This window comes from Bradysia coprophila, chromosome III (assembly GCF_014529535.1).
Source record: "Bradysia coprophila strain Holo2 chromosome III, BU_Bcop_v1, whole genome shotgun sequence".
NCBI lineage: Eukaryota > Metazoa > Arthropoda > Insecta > Diptera > Sciaridae > Bradysia > Bradysia coprophila.
In genome coordinates this window covers 3,366,518-3,387,841 of record NC_050736.1, presented here as the reverse complement: position 1 = coordinate 3,387,841, position 21,324 = coordinate 3,366,518, and the positions used below count along the sequence as shown (strand labels likewise).

Here is a 21,324-nt window from a genome sequence, read left to right as displayed (position 1 = left end):
GCACAAAGTGCCTTTTGTAATTCCAAAATTTGTTGTAAAAAATTCCAGGAAAGATTGCCCCTTTACAAATTTTGCAACCTCTTTTAGAACTACTTCAGGCGACTTTAGGATGTTCTTTGAAATTCTGTAAAATCGAATAGGAAATGTTAGGTTCCTTTGCAGATTTACTTTATCATTCTCACAAGAGTGCCTCGTAAAAAGAGGATTGTCGAATTTATGAGTTAAATATGCAGAGACACAAGCGATAGATGAAAACAGCGCCAAGATGTGCCGAATTTAAGTGTTAAGACCTACGTGATGGTTACTTCCCATTGTAAACTGTCGAGGCAATACTCTAATACTTCTATTGTAGCCCCGCAAATTACGAAATTCAGTTTTGATTTCATTTCATAAATTAATGGTTCTGCGTTTTCCGGTACGTGGTTCACGTTTGTGTTGTTCACAACAACATACTAAAAAAAACCGAATCCACTCATTTTAATGTTTTCCATGGAACCAATAGAAATAATAGATTTTTTTACATTTCTACAGAGTATGAGTAGACGGAATGTTATGACCGAATAACTCCGAGTAGGTATTATATACGTTATTGGTTGTATTCGCCATTGTTGATAGCTTTATTGATATAAATTATATACAAATGCTGCGTATTGGTCTACAGCAATCGACGTAGTAAAAAAAAGCAAGTTAATTACAATAAAATTATTCTCTCATTTCGATTATTCTGGTTACTCATAAATATCATGAAATTGCGTTTTTGTTCAGTGTAGTGTGTGATAATTTAAATTTCTTTCGGCCGGAAATTAAATTGTTGATTTGCTTGTAGCGTTATTATTGTTTAAAACAATGAACATAGCTTTTCGGATTGTTGTATTGAGAAATTGTTATATTTAGATGTTTCAATCCCTCATGCCGATATGAAGAGGATATGACATGTCCGCGTTGGTAAATGCTAAATCTAGTACTTCCACCTTTCAAATTTCAATTTCTGATGCGATGGGAATGATTATATGTTCAATGTTTTTGTTTGTTTCTGAAAATCTTTTACTTCTTTAGCTTTATTATACGTTTTTACATATAAGAGAACACTACAGTGTGTTCATCTTTAGAAAGAACAATTTCAGATTTATCAGAGTTTTAAAAGTCATCGAGGTTCCCAGTCAATTAAGTTCTTCCCGGTCTATGATATTTTGGCGCGAAATTTGAATTCGCTATGGGATTTTCAAATTTTGTGCCAAAATATCATAACCTGGAAACGCTTTATTGACTGGGAACATCGATGACTTTTAGAACTCTCAAAAATGTCAAATATGTTCCGAACTAAAATGAACCCACTGTAGCTAAGGCTCAAATTTTATTTTTTTAGTCATAGTCTATAACAGATGACTAGTTGATTCTGAAACACATTCGAGGCGAAGTTCACGTGTGTGACTGTCTTACTCCATTCTACCATATCCACGCATTCCAAAAACTACTATTTTGTTGCCTAGTGTTAAGTACTTATGGTTTTTAATATTTTAGATACCATTTTTACCGTTCAGAGATTTTTTTATTGGATTGAATGTAAGAGCATTTTAAAACATTTGGATCCGAGAATGTAAACACTGATTTTTGGTTGAATTGAATTTCAGTAAATGGAAATGAAAATAAGGTCTTTATCGTCAATCTATAAGTTTGTAAGAACAGATAAAAAAGTGTCCATCGAACATCAATTTGCCAGACAATTTTATTACCGCCGCAACATAAAAACAAGTTCGAAAACACATCTAAAACTCAAAAAGTAATCTAATTTGATATTTTGCCAATTCTTTTTATTTAATTTTTTTGTAATAAAACAACAACGATTCATGCCAAACTTGAATTAAAGCTACGCGAATATACATTTATAAACATGTAAAGAATTAACATGAAGGATTCGATAATAAAAATGTTGTTTAAGTTGTAGTCAAACAACCCGTAAGTCAGTCTTAAAAGGATAATAAATTTTATCGAAAAGTTTATATTTACACTTAAAAAACACCACACTAAGAGTTATAGAGTTATAGATTTGTTTGCTTTAGTTTTACTTTTTCTTCCACTTTTTGTTATTCTTTTCATTTCAAAATTTATGTTGTTTTACCCAGGTTTCAATCGATTTTATTTAAAAGTCTCTCTCTCGCTCTTGAATAAACGCTGTGTGTGCTTGTCCATTAATATAATTTATTTCGGAAAATAAACTGAAGTTTAGTTTTAAGGATATTGATTGACCTATAAAATAAAATTACTTCGTCGTTTGTTTCGTCTTCTTTATTACTTGTATGCTTGAAGTGTTTCGTTAAACAATATTTATGGTCAAATATAATTGTACTGATGGCAAATTAGTCAGACTGTACCACCTATAGCGATTCTAAGATGTAAATAGATGTAAACAACGATAGAAACTGCACCACATTATACTACTTTGGTCGTAATTGCGCATAGGCCATCTAAATTTAATGCTTGTTTTATGTTATCGTCTTGCCATCGCAAATACATAAAGGATTAACTTTGAATTCTCAGTACTGTCTCAAGACAAGCTGGTACGTACTAAGTGGTATATTCCAAAACGGTTAGAATTTGAACAATGGAACCTTTTAGAAACGGAGTAGATAATTAGATAGAATTAGATAATAGATATCGACGGAAATTTCAAGTAAGCAATGACTTCCTATTTAAACGAATGATGCAAAACATTTTTCTATCAAACACTAGGCATTACTTTCAACTAAATAACTAACAATGGTGATATTGAATGCTGCTGTCGTTTTTGTGATGTGGTTAATGGACAAAAATTCAGATTATCAACTATTTATGTAGTTAATTTTAGTCACTAATTTCTTTAGGAGAGACCTCCTAATAGTGGCGTCCCTTTTTCAAGCTTTCCAGTTAACTTACATGCCAAAAAATTAACAGTTACACATATTCTTTTTCGAAAATCTACTCGTTCAGTACAATTTTGGCGAACGGAGCCATTTTTTCTGACACAAGGGCCTTGACTATACACATTGATATGAATATCTGAATTCTATCATTTACAATTACAGGAAATACACAAATCTGCAACATTATCAATTCAATTTTAATCTGTGCGAATCTATTAGACGATATATACGATATGTTTTCGAGAGTTTAATTTTTATCAATTTGAATGGTTAACATAAGTATGGTCACTAATTGACGGTGCTCATGGTGTTCGTATTCAAGCAACACTATCTGAATGGTGTCTAGATAAAGATTTATTTCACAAAATTATTTGAAATAACATGAAGATGGACTTAAAAATGTGATGTTAAAGTCGTATACGAAAAGCCAAAGACATTTGGTGCTGTTGAAGAGGCAGAATTATTTCCGTTGAAAAACATGACAATTTGCAATGTGTGGCTGTTGAGACATTATTTATTTCTATTAAAGAATTATGTTAAGATTAAAATGTTAAATGTCTTGGAGAACTTGGAGATTGTAAGTCGAGATAAAAATGATTAACCAAAGACAATGATCTGTTTTCTGCAGTTCGTCGTCTAATAGCGAGTTTCGATAACGATGATGTTTTTCATGTGGAATGTACTGACACTAAGGAACTCAAGGAAAGAAGTTTGGAAGTCAACAAACGTAAGTACAAAAAAACTCATGAGAGTCGGTTGTTTGTAGCAAATCTCTTATGAGGGTTCAGTTACACATGTGATACCGTAATTTTAGGTGTTCGTGGAATTTATTTCAAATATGAACGTTATGTTCCAAATGAATTGTTCCATTGAAACTCTTTGCTAGAGATTTGAGATATTCGAATCTGTCAGAAACTCAAGTGAAATAAGCTCAGACAGAAATTATAACGCCGCAGCTCAGTGTGGAGATTCGACTACAAATTCACTATAACCAACGAGCGACGTATTTTATTCAATATGCCTATTAGATTACACTAGACCGAACCGTTCGTACAATCACTATTTACTGTCAAGCTTTCGATCTCTTGAAGCGATTCACCTTACGTCTCTGATGATTTTTGTATGTATTCTACGTAAATGGTTCTTATCTCTCCCTTTGCTTCAGAACAAGTAAACTGTCATTACACCTAACAATTTAAATTCAGGACTTAGGCGTAGAGTTGCAAGTAATTACTAGGGGAATTTGAATTAAGGCACAGAAAAGTTTCCGTTCCTCATTGAATACAAAGTCTGAAACCCCATATCTGTTTGTGTAGAGGCTCCGAAATACAGACAGTTGCATATTAATAGTCTTTGATGAATATTACCAACTTTTTATCGTTGGAACATAACACAACGGAAATTGGTTGATACCTAGCTTCCACTAAATACATTTACTCTTGGAAGTGCGTGACCCCAACTATAGGCCGTTAGATTTCAGGATAAGACTTAACTATATTTAACTATGACAACATAATCACTAATTGCTTACCTGCATTACCCAAAAGTTTGATGACGGCACAATTTGATCGCCTATAGTATCCGTATACATTAGAAATAAAGAAAAAAAAAATCAACCAAACAATCTTTTCCGATAAAAAGAGTCCGTGATTTGTCGAATTCCTTCAATTTACTATATCACTTTTATCGAATGAACTAAATCGGTCGCATTATTTATTAGTCTGAAACACCGATTTCAAATTGATCACAAATCCGAATAATTGAATTAAAACTAACAAAATTCTTTTTGTTACTTTGATAACGTAGTCGTTTTATTGAACTTTAATCCATATAACATCATGCCAAATATCAATCAATCACTGAACATTATTACACGCAAGAATCTACTCAGATTATTATATCTGATTGTTATTTTACGGTATAACAAGTTTAATCAGTATTACCATTCCATGAAAATCAATCGCGCAAATCTATCATTCAAGTTATAATCATGTAATAGTCACTTATATTTCACCTTCTTCCACCCGGGTAACGCTACTAGAAATTAATTTTCGAATTAACAATCTTCAATCGAAATCTAATTTTCAAATGGAAACTAATCACAACAAAAGTCTGATTTCATTTTTCATCACTGAAAACCGATTAAATGATTACAAAAATCCAGTAATTAATTATGTCATAAATGACATTTTTGATAACAATTTCATCAAAAAAAAAAAACCTCTACAACAACTGATAATCAAACAAAATGCTCTTGCAATGCCCCGATGTACTACACATGCGTAATCGCATTTAAATGAACATACACCAATACTTTTTTTACGTTATTGATACGCTTCACGAATTTATTTTTAATATTTTTTTTATATAGGGGCCTTTTCGTTTAATGCTGACTCTCTGATAGCCATAACGAGACTGATTGATTTCTTCGCGGTCTGTGCTCATGAGAGAAACACCTGAATGGATAAACTTTAGAAGATATAGTGAAAGACAGGTAAAAATTAAAGCGGGACAAATGGATTGGTTGGAAAGAGGTGGGAGCGAATTTAATTTTTTTTACTATTCTTTTTTTTTGATTAATGAATTAAATGTTTTATGTGATTACATGTGACAAGGTACAATATGGTTTATAATCGTGGTCATATTTGTTGAATGTACAAACACCTGAATGGTTTTTTTTTTAATTTTTACTTTTCATTGATCATGATGCATGAATTGTTAACGCGAGTCATGACTGGAGCTCATATTCGTGTGTGTATCACGAAGATCCTACAAAAAAAAAATTAGATCTGGTTTTTGAAAATATTACGTTGCATAGAACTCGACTAAAAATGCCTTTATTATTCAAACTCAAACGCGAAAATGTAGAAAATCGCGACACGAACAAAGACTGTGTTGCGAGGAATAATTATAGATTGACTCGCATCACAGTGAAATGTGATGGGGTCATTAACAAATCATGCCGTTCAATAGGGACAGCATAAGAATAAGGAACTTCGTATACCAAATATAAGACATGCATTGTGTTAGCTAGAAAAAGGAAGATACCACCAACGAAACTTAACTGTTTTCAAGTGTTGTAATAGATTCTGGTATATTTCAGAGCAAAATAAGCGTTACTTTACCTTGATTGGTGGACGTACTATTAAATCGACGTGTGTCGAATATTTTTGACCGAACAACGTTCTTAGCTTGATAAAAAATCAAATAGAGTAGCGGTTATTGTGATAACTTATCGGGACGAAAGTTAAATTTTGACTTTGACAAAAATATACCTTTTGATATTAATGGCTTCGCTCTCGGCCCGGATTAACAAATTTCACACTTTCGATCATTTTTCCAGCGAACATGAGCAGTGCTGGATGAGAAGAAACTTTTATAAAATTGCAAAGGCTTCTTAAAGCACGAAACACTTGATCCTAGATAAGAACTTAAAGTTTAATGGGAAATATCAGAGGAAGTAGGACCGGCTATAATTTAATCTTTCAAAGACGACAAGTTATCGCATCAGGATAGTTATCGAATCTACTACACGCAAGGCTGTATACTTGAGGCCCCACGTTTACAGCCTTGATTACACACACAGAACTTTGAAAATCGAATCTTTTTCTTGTACTTCATTTATTCGAAGTATTTTCTACACATCGAAATCTTTTACTTCCTCTGGATTAACACTCAAAATTTGCTATATATGATGAAGTTGGCTACAGATAATTGGATATTTTTGTCATCGTTGTCATTAGCAGATTATTAAAAGTTTTGTACAGATGATAGACCTAAGTATCGCAAATTGGACTTACCCAAACCTTTGTTCACAATTTGCAATAGTACACTTTCATCATCAGAAGAAAGTTGTGCCAAACTCCGAACGTAATAGTTTCACTCCTAACCAGCCTAACTCTATGCTAAAAGAGACAATTTATCTGAAGGCGCCCAAAGCAGTTAAATTAACGAAAACAATATTCAATACGACAACAATCCACACCGTCCAAGTGAATATAAATAACAAATGCACGGCTTACAGCATTAATATTATTGCATGCAATTTATCTGCTTTAATAATCGAAATATTTATTGTAAGTCTCAAGTAAGTATTTATACGATACGGGGGGAAGACACTAGTTAAATCTATGTCCACAATTAAATTTCAAAAATAAAAGAAGTGTGTGAAGTCAAGCTCAGACTTTTGTAGGTTGTACAATTTCCGTTGGACTAGTTTTGGGTCCCGTAACGAAATAAACATTTTCATTAAAAAATTTATGGACAATTTAGTGAGTAAAAATTCGAGGTAAATCAATAGTCAAGTGTAAATAGACAAATTCAACATTTATATTCCAAAAATCTCTCTAGCTTCGAAACATTGATGAACGACATTGCTTTGCCCCTCGATAAAACTGCAATTTAACAATAACAATATCATTATACCATCCAATATAAAAGTGATTAATTTTATGTTATCCTTTAAGTCTTCATCCATCAAATTGAAAATGACAGAAAATATTAATAAGAAAAAGATTCAAATCCTATTAAAAAAACATAAATAAGCTGAAGTCTTGGGAGATGTTATCACCCATATTAAAATTGAATGATTTGAACTTCTGTTATTGTAATTCAAGTATCATACATTTTTCTTCATTTTTTTCTCTTATTTCTTCAGTTCATATGACTGTACTTGTATAGTATAAGTATATAGAACGTAGACTCTATAAGCTCAATAACACGCAACACGACGGTCTGAAGAATTGACGAGATGAAGCTTTTCTTCTTGTAAGTTATAAGTTACTGAGTGACAGTAGCTCGTGTACATTATACCCCTTATAAAAAGATCATTTAATTTGTGTATATATATGAGCGTTTTGAAAAATATTTATATATGAATTACATGACTAAATCAACATCAGGTAGCTCTCGGTGTGGTTCATAGAATTGAAGAATCGCCGTATGACTGCACTTATATCTCTGTTTATAAATCAATTTTTACTTGTGATTTATTTAGATCGATTTGTCACAAATTTTAGTTTTATTTGTTTACTCGTTTTAAGACTGATGTCTGTCATTTTTATTGTTGCAATGTTAATATTGCGTTTGACATTTTTTCCTGTGTGTGCCTTTTTTTAGATTTCATATCTTTTTGTCAGATGTAACAATAGGTTTTACTTAGACAAGTTGGAATTGAGATTTTTGATTTTAACATATTAATAAGATTATGAAAATGAGGTTTCTATTATCTTTAAAATTGATGTTTCGTTATTAGTATATATGCTACTGAAGACACACGATCGATAAACCAATACGGTTTTTTTTCTCATATATTTTTTATGAATGGTAACGAAGAATGTTTACTTTGAGTTAATTCAATATATTTCTGTCCGGAAATAGAATGAAATTGAAATTTGTTCTTTGATTGTTATTGGATTTGGTTATTGAAAATTGTAAATTGAATGAAAATTGCGGCTTTGATACTGGACAGTAAATAATTGATTGTATGCATTTACAGTTCTATGAATTGTACAATATGGGATGACAATTTTTACTTCTTGATTATTTTCTCTTTTTTTAATTTCCGTAAAGCTTCGTAAATAAATCTATAAAACCTGCCTTGATCTATCAAATTAGTGGACACTTTAAAAAATTAGGAATTTATGAATCTAGGGAAATTTTTGAAATTAACAAAATTTTAAGAAAAGGCTAAGGCACGAAAGAGGTCAGGTCAACCTCAAATCTGACTTTAGATTGATCTGATTTGGACTTGACCTGAAACCTGATTTTATAATATTGACCTGACCTGTAGTTACAGGCATAATTTTCAATTTTGCATTTAATTTTCCAATTAAATTTTTAAACCTATAAAACAGGTCTGATCGGATCAGATAAAATCTTGTTTCAGGCTCGGTCTTTGCCCATATTTAAACTTAATGTAGGCCAGAAATTCACTAAGCTTCGAAAGGTAGAACGAGTCAGTAAACTTTATAGAAATGGCCAGTCATCTGTTATTAACAAAGTTGATAAGAATAAGCAATGAATTCCGGTTAGTGTTCCATTATATTGCATAAGACATGACACAATTATTGATCATGCACGTTAGTAAGCGGGCGTGACGCAAGCCCACTACCAAAAATGTTTTTTTAAAAAAAATTTGAGGACGGTAAGTATGATGTTATACTTAACACAAATAAAGTAAAAGATTCAATTTGACGCTGTTGTTTCCTAAAAGTTAATTTACTTGTGAATGTTTGTAATAGCACTCGTCCGTTTCAGTATACTTTATTTACCACTGAAGTGCGTTGGTAATTCCCTTTTCATTGAAACAATGGATGATTATATATAAAAATGAGGTCCAATTCTTTAAACATTAGTGAACGTAAAAAAATTCTCCCACCATACCGACAGTATGTGGTGATTCAAGATTTGGTCAGTGTAAGTTGTTGAAACATTAATTCAAATTTTCTTTTTTTCAGCAAAGTTTGTAAACCATTGTAGCCACTGGCTACAAAAAAAAACATAGAAACGAAGTGGCTACAATGGATGCATGCGTCCGATATTAACCTGTTACATGCGGCTGTCATCTGTTATCGACAACGACAGCAAATTTAAACGACAAGCTCTGACTAATGTGGTCTTATATTGCAAAAACCATGTTAAAAACAAATGAAGTAAGAGATTTCTGAAATCAATCTATGAAAATCTTCGATCAAATGAAGTAAAACTGTTAATATGCTTGCCATCTGTGACAGGTTAAGGCGACCATGCCAACGGTGCCAATTAGTGCCAAAAATTTTCCGAATAAGAAAATGAAGGTCACTTGGACCTTCGTAAGATGCAATTTATGCTTGCTTAACATTTTCCTTTTTCAACTAACATAACTCGAGCAGCATTTCATATCCGAGAAATGCTACTCGGGAATGTATGTAATGATCTGCATGATCAGTACTTGAGCGGCTTACCCCGGATGGATGACAGAATATTTCCTCCAGGTTTTTTTTTCATCTGTTATCGATAGCGACGACAAAAATAATCACAAGCTCTGGGTAATATGGTTCTTTATAGAATAAAATTCATGTTAAAAAATTGAAGTACAAGATTTGAAATCAACAGATTGAAAATACTTTGATAGATAGAAGTAATAGACCGTCTTCTTTCCGTTTGTAACATGTTAAGGCAGAAAGGATCACAGTTAGTTTAGGATTTTACATAAAATTGTAGAACATTTTGAGGTGTATCACTCCTACATAGCAACCCACCGACCAATTTCGAATGTCTAATTGAATCAAGCCACCATATTTGTAACTTCAAAAATTTGCTGCTTGAAGATTAAAAAACATTTCCGCTTAGTAAAGTCAAAAAAATTGCGAAACAGATTGACACATGCGTACGGTTTCAACTAGAATTGGAGCACAGCCTTTATGTTTTATGTAAAAAAAAAACCGTTAGATGCAGAGCCTAATATTTGGGAATTAATTTCCAAAAATTCCCTAAAATTCCCAAATTTTTTCCCGTAAAACATCAGGAAAAGTTCAAAAACTATGACCAAGCAAAGAAATTTTTTTGAGAATTTTAGGGAAATAATTCCCAAACATTAGGCTCTGGTTTGATGTAAGTGAAATGAGTCGAATAAAGTGTCTTCTACTGATGAAATATCGCTTTTATGTTAAATGCAACATTAGTCGGTAATGATGATACTCACTGTGCTTGTAAATAGTACAGTACACTCTCTTATTACTTTCAATTTTCCAGTAAATTCTACAAGTAGATTCTAAAGGTACATTCGGAACTCATAAAGCCATTATGCAAAATATTATAAAGAACACTGTGTTCTTCAGACTCTCCGCGGCAGGAATGACAGACGAAGAAGAACGTGCGGTCGAGAAACAAAATTATGCGAGCCTTTCTATTTGTTCACTTTCATATAAACATAATTTGAAGTACTTGTTAAGTCATCTACATTTTTAATGTAATTATCATAATCACCCAATTTACCATCCATCTAGTTCCGCAAGTTCCCATGACATAAGTTTCCCTTTTCAACATTTTTACTGTACCAATATAAATAACTAATCAAGCAAATGTAATTTCATTTACATGTCTAACATTCGCGTAAAGTCATGCGTTTTGATTTGAATTATTTTAGTTAACCTTACATCCACAAAATAACCAAGAACACTACCATACACACACCATTTTCCAACGCCGACTTTCATTGGTAGATTCGTGGAACCAATAGCATTTCTTCTTCAACACAAATGTTGATTGTCTCTTTCGGAATCAAGTCGGTTTCTACTGAGTGCAACTTTATTTTGTTAATGTTTGTTATGCATAACATGGTTCATAGAATTTTCTCTTTTACACGCATGGTGCAAATGGATTGTTGTATTTATATTAGATGTAAACTCTTTGATATACTTGCGTACGAACCATTCAGTTGTGTATTTTATGCGTAGAGAGTATAGTTTCATTCATAAATATATAGAAGTTAGATGTTGCTTTTTTATGAGCGTCGGTGTTACTTTAAATGGCTTTAACTCATTTAACTATACTATTTTGATGAACATGAAAAATCGATATACTTTATTCTCACCCATTATTTTATTAGTATTTCATTCTGCCTAGACTTTGGCCGGTAGAGGGTTTCCTACAAAGAAGGACTTTCACAGACTTATTTGCTCTTTAATTTAGATGGAATTTTTTGAACTATTGTAGCTGACAACGGAAGATGTTTTTAAAATTTGTAAATGCTCTAAATCACTTGGTGATTACTGTGCCAAATCAATCACGCGCCTGAAACAGTGGTAATTAGGAGTCTAAATTTTAAGTTCATGATTGCTTGGTAAATTGATATTTAATTAAGTGGGCCTCACATGCATTCATCTTCACTCCGTTTTGCCTCCGTGTACATGACAGTTGACATTTCAAACAATTCGCCTAGTCGGTTGGCCTGCAGAGGCGCCACATTTTTTTTATAGTACTTCAATCTCACTGTACTATTTTTTTGTGTAACAACTTCACATTTATTCATTCCCATGAAATATCACAGCACTGAAGTTTGTTCATGAAAAAATAATTCAGTGAAAGCAGTCTTTTTATGAAGAAAAGTACTAAATTGTAGTAGATTTTACCCTTAGTTTCTAAACTCCATTCTCCTATAACAGTAACGGCATTAAGCAGTCGGTTCATTTCCCCACTGCAACCTAGAATGGGATCCATCCAGTTGGGTCACCTCGGTTATGAAGTGCCATGTTTGGAGTCTCCGCGTCTACCATTATTTGGATATTGATCCCAAACTGGGTTTTGCGTTGATCTTGAATGACTGCTAGTCGATTCGCCTATGAACAGCCAACGGACGTGTTTTGTGAGGTATCATTTGCACAGGATAAACACTTTGCCGAAGGAGCAAGTTTGGTTACTCGAGTCAAGTCAAGTCGAGTCAATCCTTCTTTCTGAGTTAGTAATCGGTTGTTTCGAACGTCGAAAGGTTTTCTGCTTCTGGAAAGGCGCTTCCGAAATCACAGAGAATACACACAAGTGTTAAAAGACGTCAGTAATACGAACATGATAAAACGAGTACCAAACGAATGTGACGATCATAATGAGACGAAACACAAATTTAAATAAAAATAAATAAAAATGAAAATCACCACGGAAATAAAAATGGCCGTCATGTAAAAATCAATGTTGCACAGAAACCAAATAATTGTAAATGACGCATGAACACTCTAGTTCAATTTTGAGTGTCGAGTCGACTCAAGGCTACGTAAAATAATTTAGTGTTGCAAAAAAAAGCAAAATGAGCGGATCCGAGACCGAAGACGACTTTTTCGATATTGAGATGGAGGCTGAGATAGTAATTCGGAACATTTTACCTGAAAAATCAGCACCAATTTACGAAAAAGTGTACAAAAATTTGAAAGACTGGTGTTAATAGAATAACACACTGTCTGTGGTCGATGAAAAGACGCTTTTAGTGTATTTTTCCAAGGTAAATATAGTGAGGAGGTAATGCCATTCAGACGCGCGACCTAGCACAATAGTTCGTTGCCACTGACATCTTTTTTTAAAATGGTTGACTATGATTTACTTGTGTTTCACAAAATGTTGTGCCTATCACAAAACAGATGGCCCAGGTTTCTAAGCAATTTTGTTATTTTAAAGACAGAGAGAGATGGCGTTTATAGCAAACTTTCGTGCCACTGCACATCTGATTCATTTGTATATGGCATTACCTCCGCCCATATATTTACCTTGTATTTTTCGAAGAAATTGGGAGCGTTAAAATCGTCCACTGCATGGTCAACGTATTCAATGCTGCGTGGAACATTGATGATTAAGGAAAATGTCGATATCAAAGAATTCGGTGGTTGGACAAATGGATGAAGTTGAGCCAGTCAATTATGTCGACGGTACACGAGTGAATTCGACGATTGCAGTTCCACCAGTCAATTCGGATATTACAGTTCCTCCGGTCAGTTCGGTACATGCAATTGCTCCATTCAATTCGGTGATTCGCCCCACCACTAGTGTTTACATAACTAGCGATAAAAAGATGAATTTTGGTGATAGCAGAAAGTAGTGCTATCGTCAGCTATACTATCAGTAGCTGTAATTCCTTAACCTGTTACAGACGGCTTTCTTCTGTTATTGACAACGTCAGCAATAAAAAACGACAAGCTTAGACTAATTAGGTCTTAGCAAAAACATGTTGAAAACAAATGAAGTAATAGATCAGATAGTAAACTGTTAATATGCTTTCCGTCTGTGACAGGTTGATGTTCAACTCCTAATAACATTCGGGTAGAACGTAAAAACACATTTCCTTGCTATGGCTGAAACTATTCACATCAAACATTTAAGTAAATTTTTAAAATTTTACGCCTTACCATACCATGTCTCAAACAGCACCAAACTTGAAACGTACTATAGCAGCTATAGCAGCAGTTGTGTGTGTTGTGTGTACGGGCGGTGACAGATTGTTATTGTTATTGTCATTACTAATTTCACTCAGACTGTTTGGCTGTTGTTTAATAGTTTATTCAAATTTTCATTTTTATCAAGCAAAATAGACAATAATGTCAGTTCGTAGAGATGGTAGAGATGACCACAAACAACATAGTACTGCAGAAAATCCGCCCATGTCTAGATTATTTGTAATATGCAATAAAAAACAAGACGAAAACGATTTTCGTAGAGCATTTTCAAAGTTTGGCACGATCGAAGAAATTTGGGTGGTTCAGGATAAGTACAGCGGTGAAAATAAAGGAATTGCATACATAAAATACAACAGGACGTCATCAGCTGCAAATGCTTTAGAAGAGATGAACGGGAAAGTCATAAATGGATCTTCCCGGCCAATTAAAGTTATCGTTGCCTCAAGGTAGAATATCATTCTGATGTCCAATTGACACTGAGACTTGACTAGTAGAGGTACTTTCAGTCGTAATCAAGGATCTGGTCGTCACGAAAATGAACATGAAAAATACGTTCGCCTTTTCGTAATTGTTCCTAAGGATATGACAGAAAATGATCTAAAGACAGAATTCGGAAATTACGGCGAGGTAGACAATGTCGACATGTTAACAGACAAAGCAACAAAGGAACCAAAAGGATTTGCCTATGTTAAATACAGAAAGTACGTGAACCGACCACACAAGTTAACTCCAAATTAACAACAATTGATATTTTGAATACCCATTTGGAACACAGGTTTTCACATGCAGCCAACGCATTTGAGAACTGTGGCTTAAAGTTCAAAGCGGTGTTTGCCGAACCAAAATCGTCCGGACGTGGTGCCACATCGGACCGTTCAGATACTCGCCTCTCACGCTCTGATGATTATTCCTACAATAACCGTTTTGAATCAAGAGGAAGAAATCATAGATCTGGGTCATCGAAGCCTACGTTGAACATTACCTGCAGTCATTTGGTAGTTCTTTGGCTTTACCTTATTTAAGTATGAAAAACGTTAGATCAGTGGATCTCTTCCAGATTGGCTACGAACAATTATGGCGTTTATTCGACATCATTCCAGGCCTAGTACATTGTGAAATCACAGGAGAATGTATGTCTTGCCTCAAAACTGGGTTTGCCAATTGAGACGTAAATCTTTTTTCAGGTGACGACAATCGAAATTTTGCTATTGCCGAATATACAACTCATGAAGCTGCTTTATATGCCAGGTAGTCATGTACCAGATTAACCTACGCTTTTCCTTATTCAACTTGTTATTTACAGAAATAAGTTACATGGCTTCGAGTATCCTTTAGACGACCAAATAATGATTAGACCACTAGTAGCTAACATCAAACCGAATCTCGAAAATATTTTTCCTTTCGAAGGTAGGAGGAAGAATCCTAAACTAAAATTCAATTTTGAAATCTCGTTGCTTTTTTTTCCAGGAACTAGACCACTGGTATGTTCAGTGTCTTTGCCAGCTCCGATGCCACAAGCTGAACCTGGTAGCTCATGTGTTCAACGTTGTTTCATCGTTTGCATGCAAAAGGTTTAGTTTGAAACCTTGAACATAGTTTTTTGTTCACAATTCTGTTTCTCCATATCCATCAGCCACTTCCGTCGAACATACTGACCAATGTCTTCAGTCGGTTCGGAAGCTTATTAGACGTATACATGTTACCGAATAAAAGTTGTGGGTATGCCAAATATGCAAATTCGGAAAGCGCTCAAAATGCCATACAGACACTCAATGGAGCCGAAGTTTGTGGTGTTAAGTTAAAGGTGCGTGTGTTGGATGTTTTACATTTCTATTTTACGTGAACTAAAATTAGCTTTTGTGAACATTTAAGGTAATGGAAGCAGAGGAACAGCAGCAAGGCTTTAAGCGACGGTACTCGGATGATTAGCTCTTGTAATAGGTGAGTCAAGTTTAGATTATGAGCTGCTGCGACTTGATGAGTTGGATGTGCAGTGAGAATTGGATTGGTTTCGGAACCTATGCATTGTGTATATACATACACCTGAATGAGTTGATGCTTTTATAGGCACACGATGTGTAGTGTAGATTGTCACTGGAGGCCAAAGGCCTGTTTACAGTTTTAATTCCCCACTGATAGTATTACGGTGGTAAAAAAATATGTAACGGAAAGCCGACGATCAAATCATACCGCCTAACAATAGCTGAGTGGGAACATAAGATCTCACAGTAATAATATCACAAATTAAGTCAAAAATGTCAAGATCTTGTGGTGGAAGCTTCCACTCAAAATTGACCTACTCATGAAAGTTATTTTCACTTCAAAATATTTCGATTAAATTAAATTCTGTGTTCTGTACTTCTGTAGCAATGGTCACAGGTGAAGAGTATTAGAACTTGGTCAGATCATTTAATCAAAAATGTATTTTCCACAGCTCAGTAAAGAAAATCGGACTAAAGGACAAATGTACCGACAACACGATCGACCACCCCGAAATCTATGTGTATTATATTATATGACTTGAAGCTTCTTCAAACAGACTACGGAACGACTGAATGGTATAGAGGACTTAGTGAAATTCTTGTCTCTAAGACAATTGTGATTTTTCTGGGCTTCATTAAATCATTTTTGTGAATAAATTTTGGGTTTCGTCTTCAATACTTCATTTGATTCACCTCATTACCTTCAATTAATAAAGGGATTTGAACATAAGAATTGTTTCATTTTTATTAATGTTTATAGCAGACCGGTATTATTAAACGTATTAAATCCAAGGTAACTCTTCTGCAAATAGCGGCAACGGCTCAACTATTATTATTGTCTGGTTGTCAAATATTTGCCAACACTAATTGTAAAGCAGCCATTCCAATCGTAAGACTTGTTTAGTGCACTAACGATATCAATTAGTTAAGTTCAGGCAACTATGTCCTCCCATCGATCTCACTCGAATCGTGATGATGACAAACGGGCCGATGATCCGCCAATGTCAAGATTATTTATTATTTGCAACAAAAATCAAAACGAAGACGATTTCAGAGATGCATTCGAGAAGTTTGGCACTATCGAAGAGGTTTGGGTGGTTCGTGATAAAACAACAGGCGATAATAAGGGTTCGTGTTCTCGATTTGTTTACATGAAATGTTATTGTGGTGAATGAGATCTAGATCAAACAATTGCATTATGTTCTTGGGTGTTTAACGTCACAACAAGTGTTTTGATGCAGAAATGAATGATGTTTCGCCATTCTCTTTCTCACTTAGACTTAAACGTACAATTAACCTGTCACAGACGACAGTCATTATCGGGGCTACTACTTCCAAACTACCAAAGTATTTTCGATAGATTGATTTCGAGTCTTTTACTTCAATTGTTTGAACATGCTTTTTAGCCCCGTACGAAGTACGAAGGGGCTTATAGGATTACGATGCCGTGTGTAATTGATGGAATTCGAAGCAGACGGTAAGGGCAAAGTGTTTGCCTATGTTCATAGATAACGAATCCGCAATAAAAATTTTGTCTGTCCGTCTGTCCGTCTGTCACGTCAATATCTTGAGTAAATCAAATCCGATTTCAAAAATTTTTTTTTTCCCTGAAAGGTAGTTGAAATAGTGAGGCTAAGTTCGAAGATGGGCGATTTTGGGTCGACCCCTCCAGAGCTGGGGCCCCATAAGTGCTTTAACGTTTTCCAAAGATTTCTCTGGCCATTTAAAGGCTACACTTGTAAGTGATACATCAAATGAAAGGTATTTACTCCACAAAAAAAAAGTTTATGGAAATTGGATGACCGACTCGTGAGTTAGACCCCTTGGTGTGAACTAGGTACAGGGCGGCAAGCCGTTTTTGCTTGTAGGTTAGTCATATTTGAACGGATTTAGATGGATTTTGATTTATTAGATAGGTATTGACCGTACCAATCAGGGGAAAAAAAGTTTATGAAATTCGGTTTACCGGAGCGTGAGCTAGGTCTCTTGGAGTGAGCTTATATGTGGCTACTCGGCCGTACAGTGAAGGTGGTGTTTTTTGTTAATATCTCGAGCAAAATTTAACCGAATTTCATGAATTTTTTTTTTTGTTTGAAAGGTACTAACGAATGTAAAGCAGCCGTTGTACTTTCCACCTCCTAACAAAATGGCCGTCGGCCGCTATTTTGGATTTTTGTAAAATCAATATAAATAGGTGAAAATGATAATTCCAAAATCACTGATCAGTGGGAAGTGTAGTTTGTGTTACTTTTGAAAGGAACGTCGTACGGGGCTTCGTAATTGCGCTATGCGCAATTTTTAAGACGTACACATTGCATAAGAATTTTACGACGTTTACGGGCGCAATAGGCTTACGGTAAGAGTAGGGCGACGGACGAAGTAGGGTCACGTGCGCAATAGATGTACGGGTTTGTACGGGGCTCAGTCGCAGCAAACGCTCCGACTGTTCTGACGGCTCGTTTCATATAAGACCGTGTTGAGATTATCATTTACTTTTGTAGTTTGTTATCGATCACAGATGTACAGTCGTCGGTAACGGGTTAATTAATTTTTCGTGATTTTTTAGGGATTGTTTACATTAAATTCAACAAAACTTCGTCAGCTGCTCTTGCTCTTGAAGAAATGAATGGCAAAGTTTTACCAAACTCCAGCAGACCGATTAAGGTGTTAGTTGCGTCGAGGTATATTCCAAAGTTTTCAATATGTCGATGCATACGAATTTGCAACAATCACTTTTTGAAATTTCAGTCGCAATCAAGGATCTGGTCGTCAAGAAAATGAACAAGAGAAATACGTTCGCCTCTTCGTAATTGTTCCGAAAGATATGTCCGAGGACGATCTTCGTGCCGAATTCGACAAATACGGAGAAATTGAAAATATTTCAGTAATCAAAGACAAAGTAACAAAGGAAAGAAAAGGATTCGCATACATCAAATACACAAAGTCAGTTGTGTGGAAGTGTCTGCCTTCATGATCATTAGTTTCACTTTTACTTCCATTCAAGATTTTCACATGCGGCCGAAGCTTTTGAAAGCTGTGGATCAAAGTTCAAAGCAGTGTTTGCCGAACCGAAATCGTCATCGCGCAGTACGCAAGGCAGTTTTCCGGATCGATCTGATTCCCGTGAAGCAAGATCATCGCGCTATGATGACTATTCCAGTTTCAATTTCGGTCGAAATGAATCTCATGGATCGTTTGTTATGCCTATAGTGGCAAGTGTTGCCCCAACTTCATCCGAAGCTCAATTGAACATTATTTGCAGTTCATCGGTAAGATCATTCATTAAGACATAGTTGACATGATTGGTTGATATCGTTGTTTGTGTTCAGATCAATCAAGATCAATTGTGGCGTTTGTTCGACATCATTCCAGGGCTTGATTTCTGTCAGATCACAGGAGATTGTAAGTTGTAACCATGTAGTCTTAGTCCAAACCGATGGATTAAATTAAATTTTTCATTGTTCGTCTCAGGTGGTCGAAATAGCAATTATGCCACAGCTGTCTATAATAACAATGAAGCTGCCATATATGCAAGGTTAGTTACTCAGAATTCTAAATTCTTCGGAACGTTCCAACGAATTTCGAATGACATTTTACAGAGAAAAATTACATGGACTCGAATATCCACCCGGTGAACGAATAATAATCCGACCCGTAGCTCCAGTAACAACCGCGAAGAAAGAAAACCAGGAAAAGTTATTTCCCTTCGAAGGTAAAACAACTTGTGCCTGACAGGAATGGTATTGACGACTAACGAGAATGACTAACTTTTATAGGACCATCAAAAGACTTGTTCTGTAGTGTGTCACTTCCGTCAGTGGCACCGCTAGCAAAAACTGATACACCATGTGCCCAGCGATGCTTCATTGTTTGTGTGCCTAAGGTAACCGATTATTATTGCTCAGACATTGAACAAATCAAACAAGAAATACCTTCTCGTACAGGCCCTGCCATCGAAAATGTTGAGCAACATCTTCTGTCGTTTCGGTGATCTGTTGGACGTTTATATGTTACAAAACAAAAACTGTGGTTACGCCAAGTATGCTAGTGAAGAGAGTGCATCGAATGCAATTAAAGTATTGAATGGTGCCGAGATCTGCGGCGTTAAATTGAAGGTCATGGAAGCCGAAGAGCCCCGAGACGCTAAGCGAAAACGATACGACGATAATCTGGATTCGTCTTAATGGAACGTAAGTTTGAGCACATCTGGCGTCTGTTTTTTTTTAATTCGAATTTCAGAGACTTCACGTTCGATTTGGGATTGCTTTCGTTTTTCACTTGGCATTGGTGGGTTACGGTGCTATTATTTTCTTTTTATGCTACATACTGAGGGTGTTTGGTTTCACCTTTGTTGTCACTTTTATTAAATTCATCTATGCCGTCATTTTATTAAACATATATTCGTTCCGGTAATTACAGAAACACCCTCAGATGTAACTCATACCTTAAAGCTTCTGTTTTTAATTTTAATTTTTTGACTTTTTTACTTTTTGCCTGTCGTACTAACAAGTTTTAAAGTGAAGCAAAAGAGTTCCTGATACACGCGTTTTTCTACTGATAATCAAAAAACGTTTATTTTTCACAGCATAACAAACTGAACGAACAAATAACTTACCCGACTACAAATAAACCCAACTCTGAAACGTTATCTGAGACTTTACGAATCGAAGGCTACTAAACAGACGTTATCTAGCAAAAATACACATTAACTACTACCCTATCACAATTATACACAGCATTTCTTTTTAGTTGAGAAAATAAATTAACAAATTTGTACTTGTTCGATTGAAATCGAAAATTTATGTTGGAACTGAAGACAATTTACGGTACTTGTGTAATGGACGTTATTCTTTACTTTTGTTTGGAATAATCACGACTTGATCATATAAAATACAAAACTGTTTGGTACAATCTTTTAAGTTTCGGAACATAAACGTACACAAACGTATTAACAGAAAAGTTTTTCTTTTGAAACAGTTTTTGCTCACTAAAATTGATTTTTTTAAATACATTTTTTAAGCTAACCGTAACTGTTGTTTCAATTATTCACCGTTCATAATGAGGTACAACGCACTTCAAGCATGAGTGGTACTCTGAATAGGGTACCTAAACTGGACAGTGTGGCATACAACAAAAACAATTTCATACAAAATAGTACTCTACTTGGCAGCTATCGACTATGATCACTTTTGCTTGAAGTGCGTTGGCTACAGTAATCAGTCTTTGAAAGAAAATTATGCAGCGAAATGTATCGGTATAGGGAATGCAAACTGGGGCCGAATTGAGAAACCACGGTTTCGATTCTTTCTCGTTCAAAAACCGCGGGTATCCGGAACGATTTCAAAATCACTAAACTTAAGAGTTTTATATGTTGAAATTTCTTCTTTGATATTTATGTCAGTGTAATGTGCCCAGAGATGTCTAAGAATGAAATCTTTCTGTTAGTCTCTAGTCTCTGCTAGTCTCTCCGATTTTTATGTGAACTTTTTGTCCTTTTAAGCACAAGTTATAGGAAACGTAGAA

General features: G+C 34.8%; 2 protein-coding genes across 4 annotated transcripts in view; one reads left to right on the top strand and one right to left on the bottom strand.

Moving 5' to 3' along the window:
* LOC119076665 (dendritic arbor reduction protein 1) overlaps window positions 1–5,300 on the bottom strand; it is a 62,352-nt gene extending 57,052 nt beyond the window's left edge. For all 3 annotated transcript variants that reach the window (XM_037183562.1, XM_037183578.1, XM_037183570.1), the window contains exon 1: window positions 4,432–5,300. In XM_037183562.1, coding sequence (XP_037039457.1) covers window positions 4,432–4,491 — 60 coding nt within the window. In that variant the 5' untranslated portion in view covers window positions 4,492–5,300. The remainder of the gene's footprint in view (window positions 1–4,431) is intronic.
* Window positions 5,301–13,876: 8,576 nt separating this feature from the next.
* On the top strand, window positions 13,877–20,521 carry LOC119080047. Its single transcript, XM_037188254.1, has 19 exons — window positions 13,877–14,265; window positions 14,326–14,520; window positions 14,595–14,814; window positions 14,877–14,949; window positions 15,004–15,067; window positions 15,123–15,226; window positions 15,287–15,390; window positions 15,453–15,623; window positions 15,692–15,732; window positions 16,254–16,285; window positions 16,732–16,929; window positions 18,368–18,482; window positions 18,550–18,744; window positions 18,806–19,070; window positions 19,131–19,203; window positions 19,273–19,336; window positions 19,401–19,513; window positions 19,578–19,684; window positions 19,746–20,521. Exons 1-19 carry the CDS (start codon window positions 13,961–13,963, stop codon window positions 19,983–19,985), a joined length of 2,679 nt encoding a protein of 892 aa, XP_037044149.1. The 5' UTR covers window positions 13,877–13,960; the 3' UTR covers window positions 19,986–20,521.
* The last annotated feature ends 803 nt before the right edge of the window (window positions 20,522–21,324 follow it).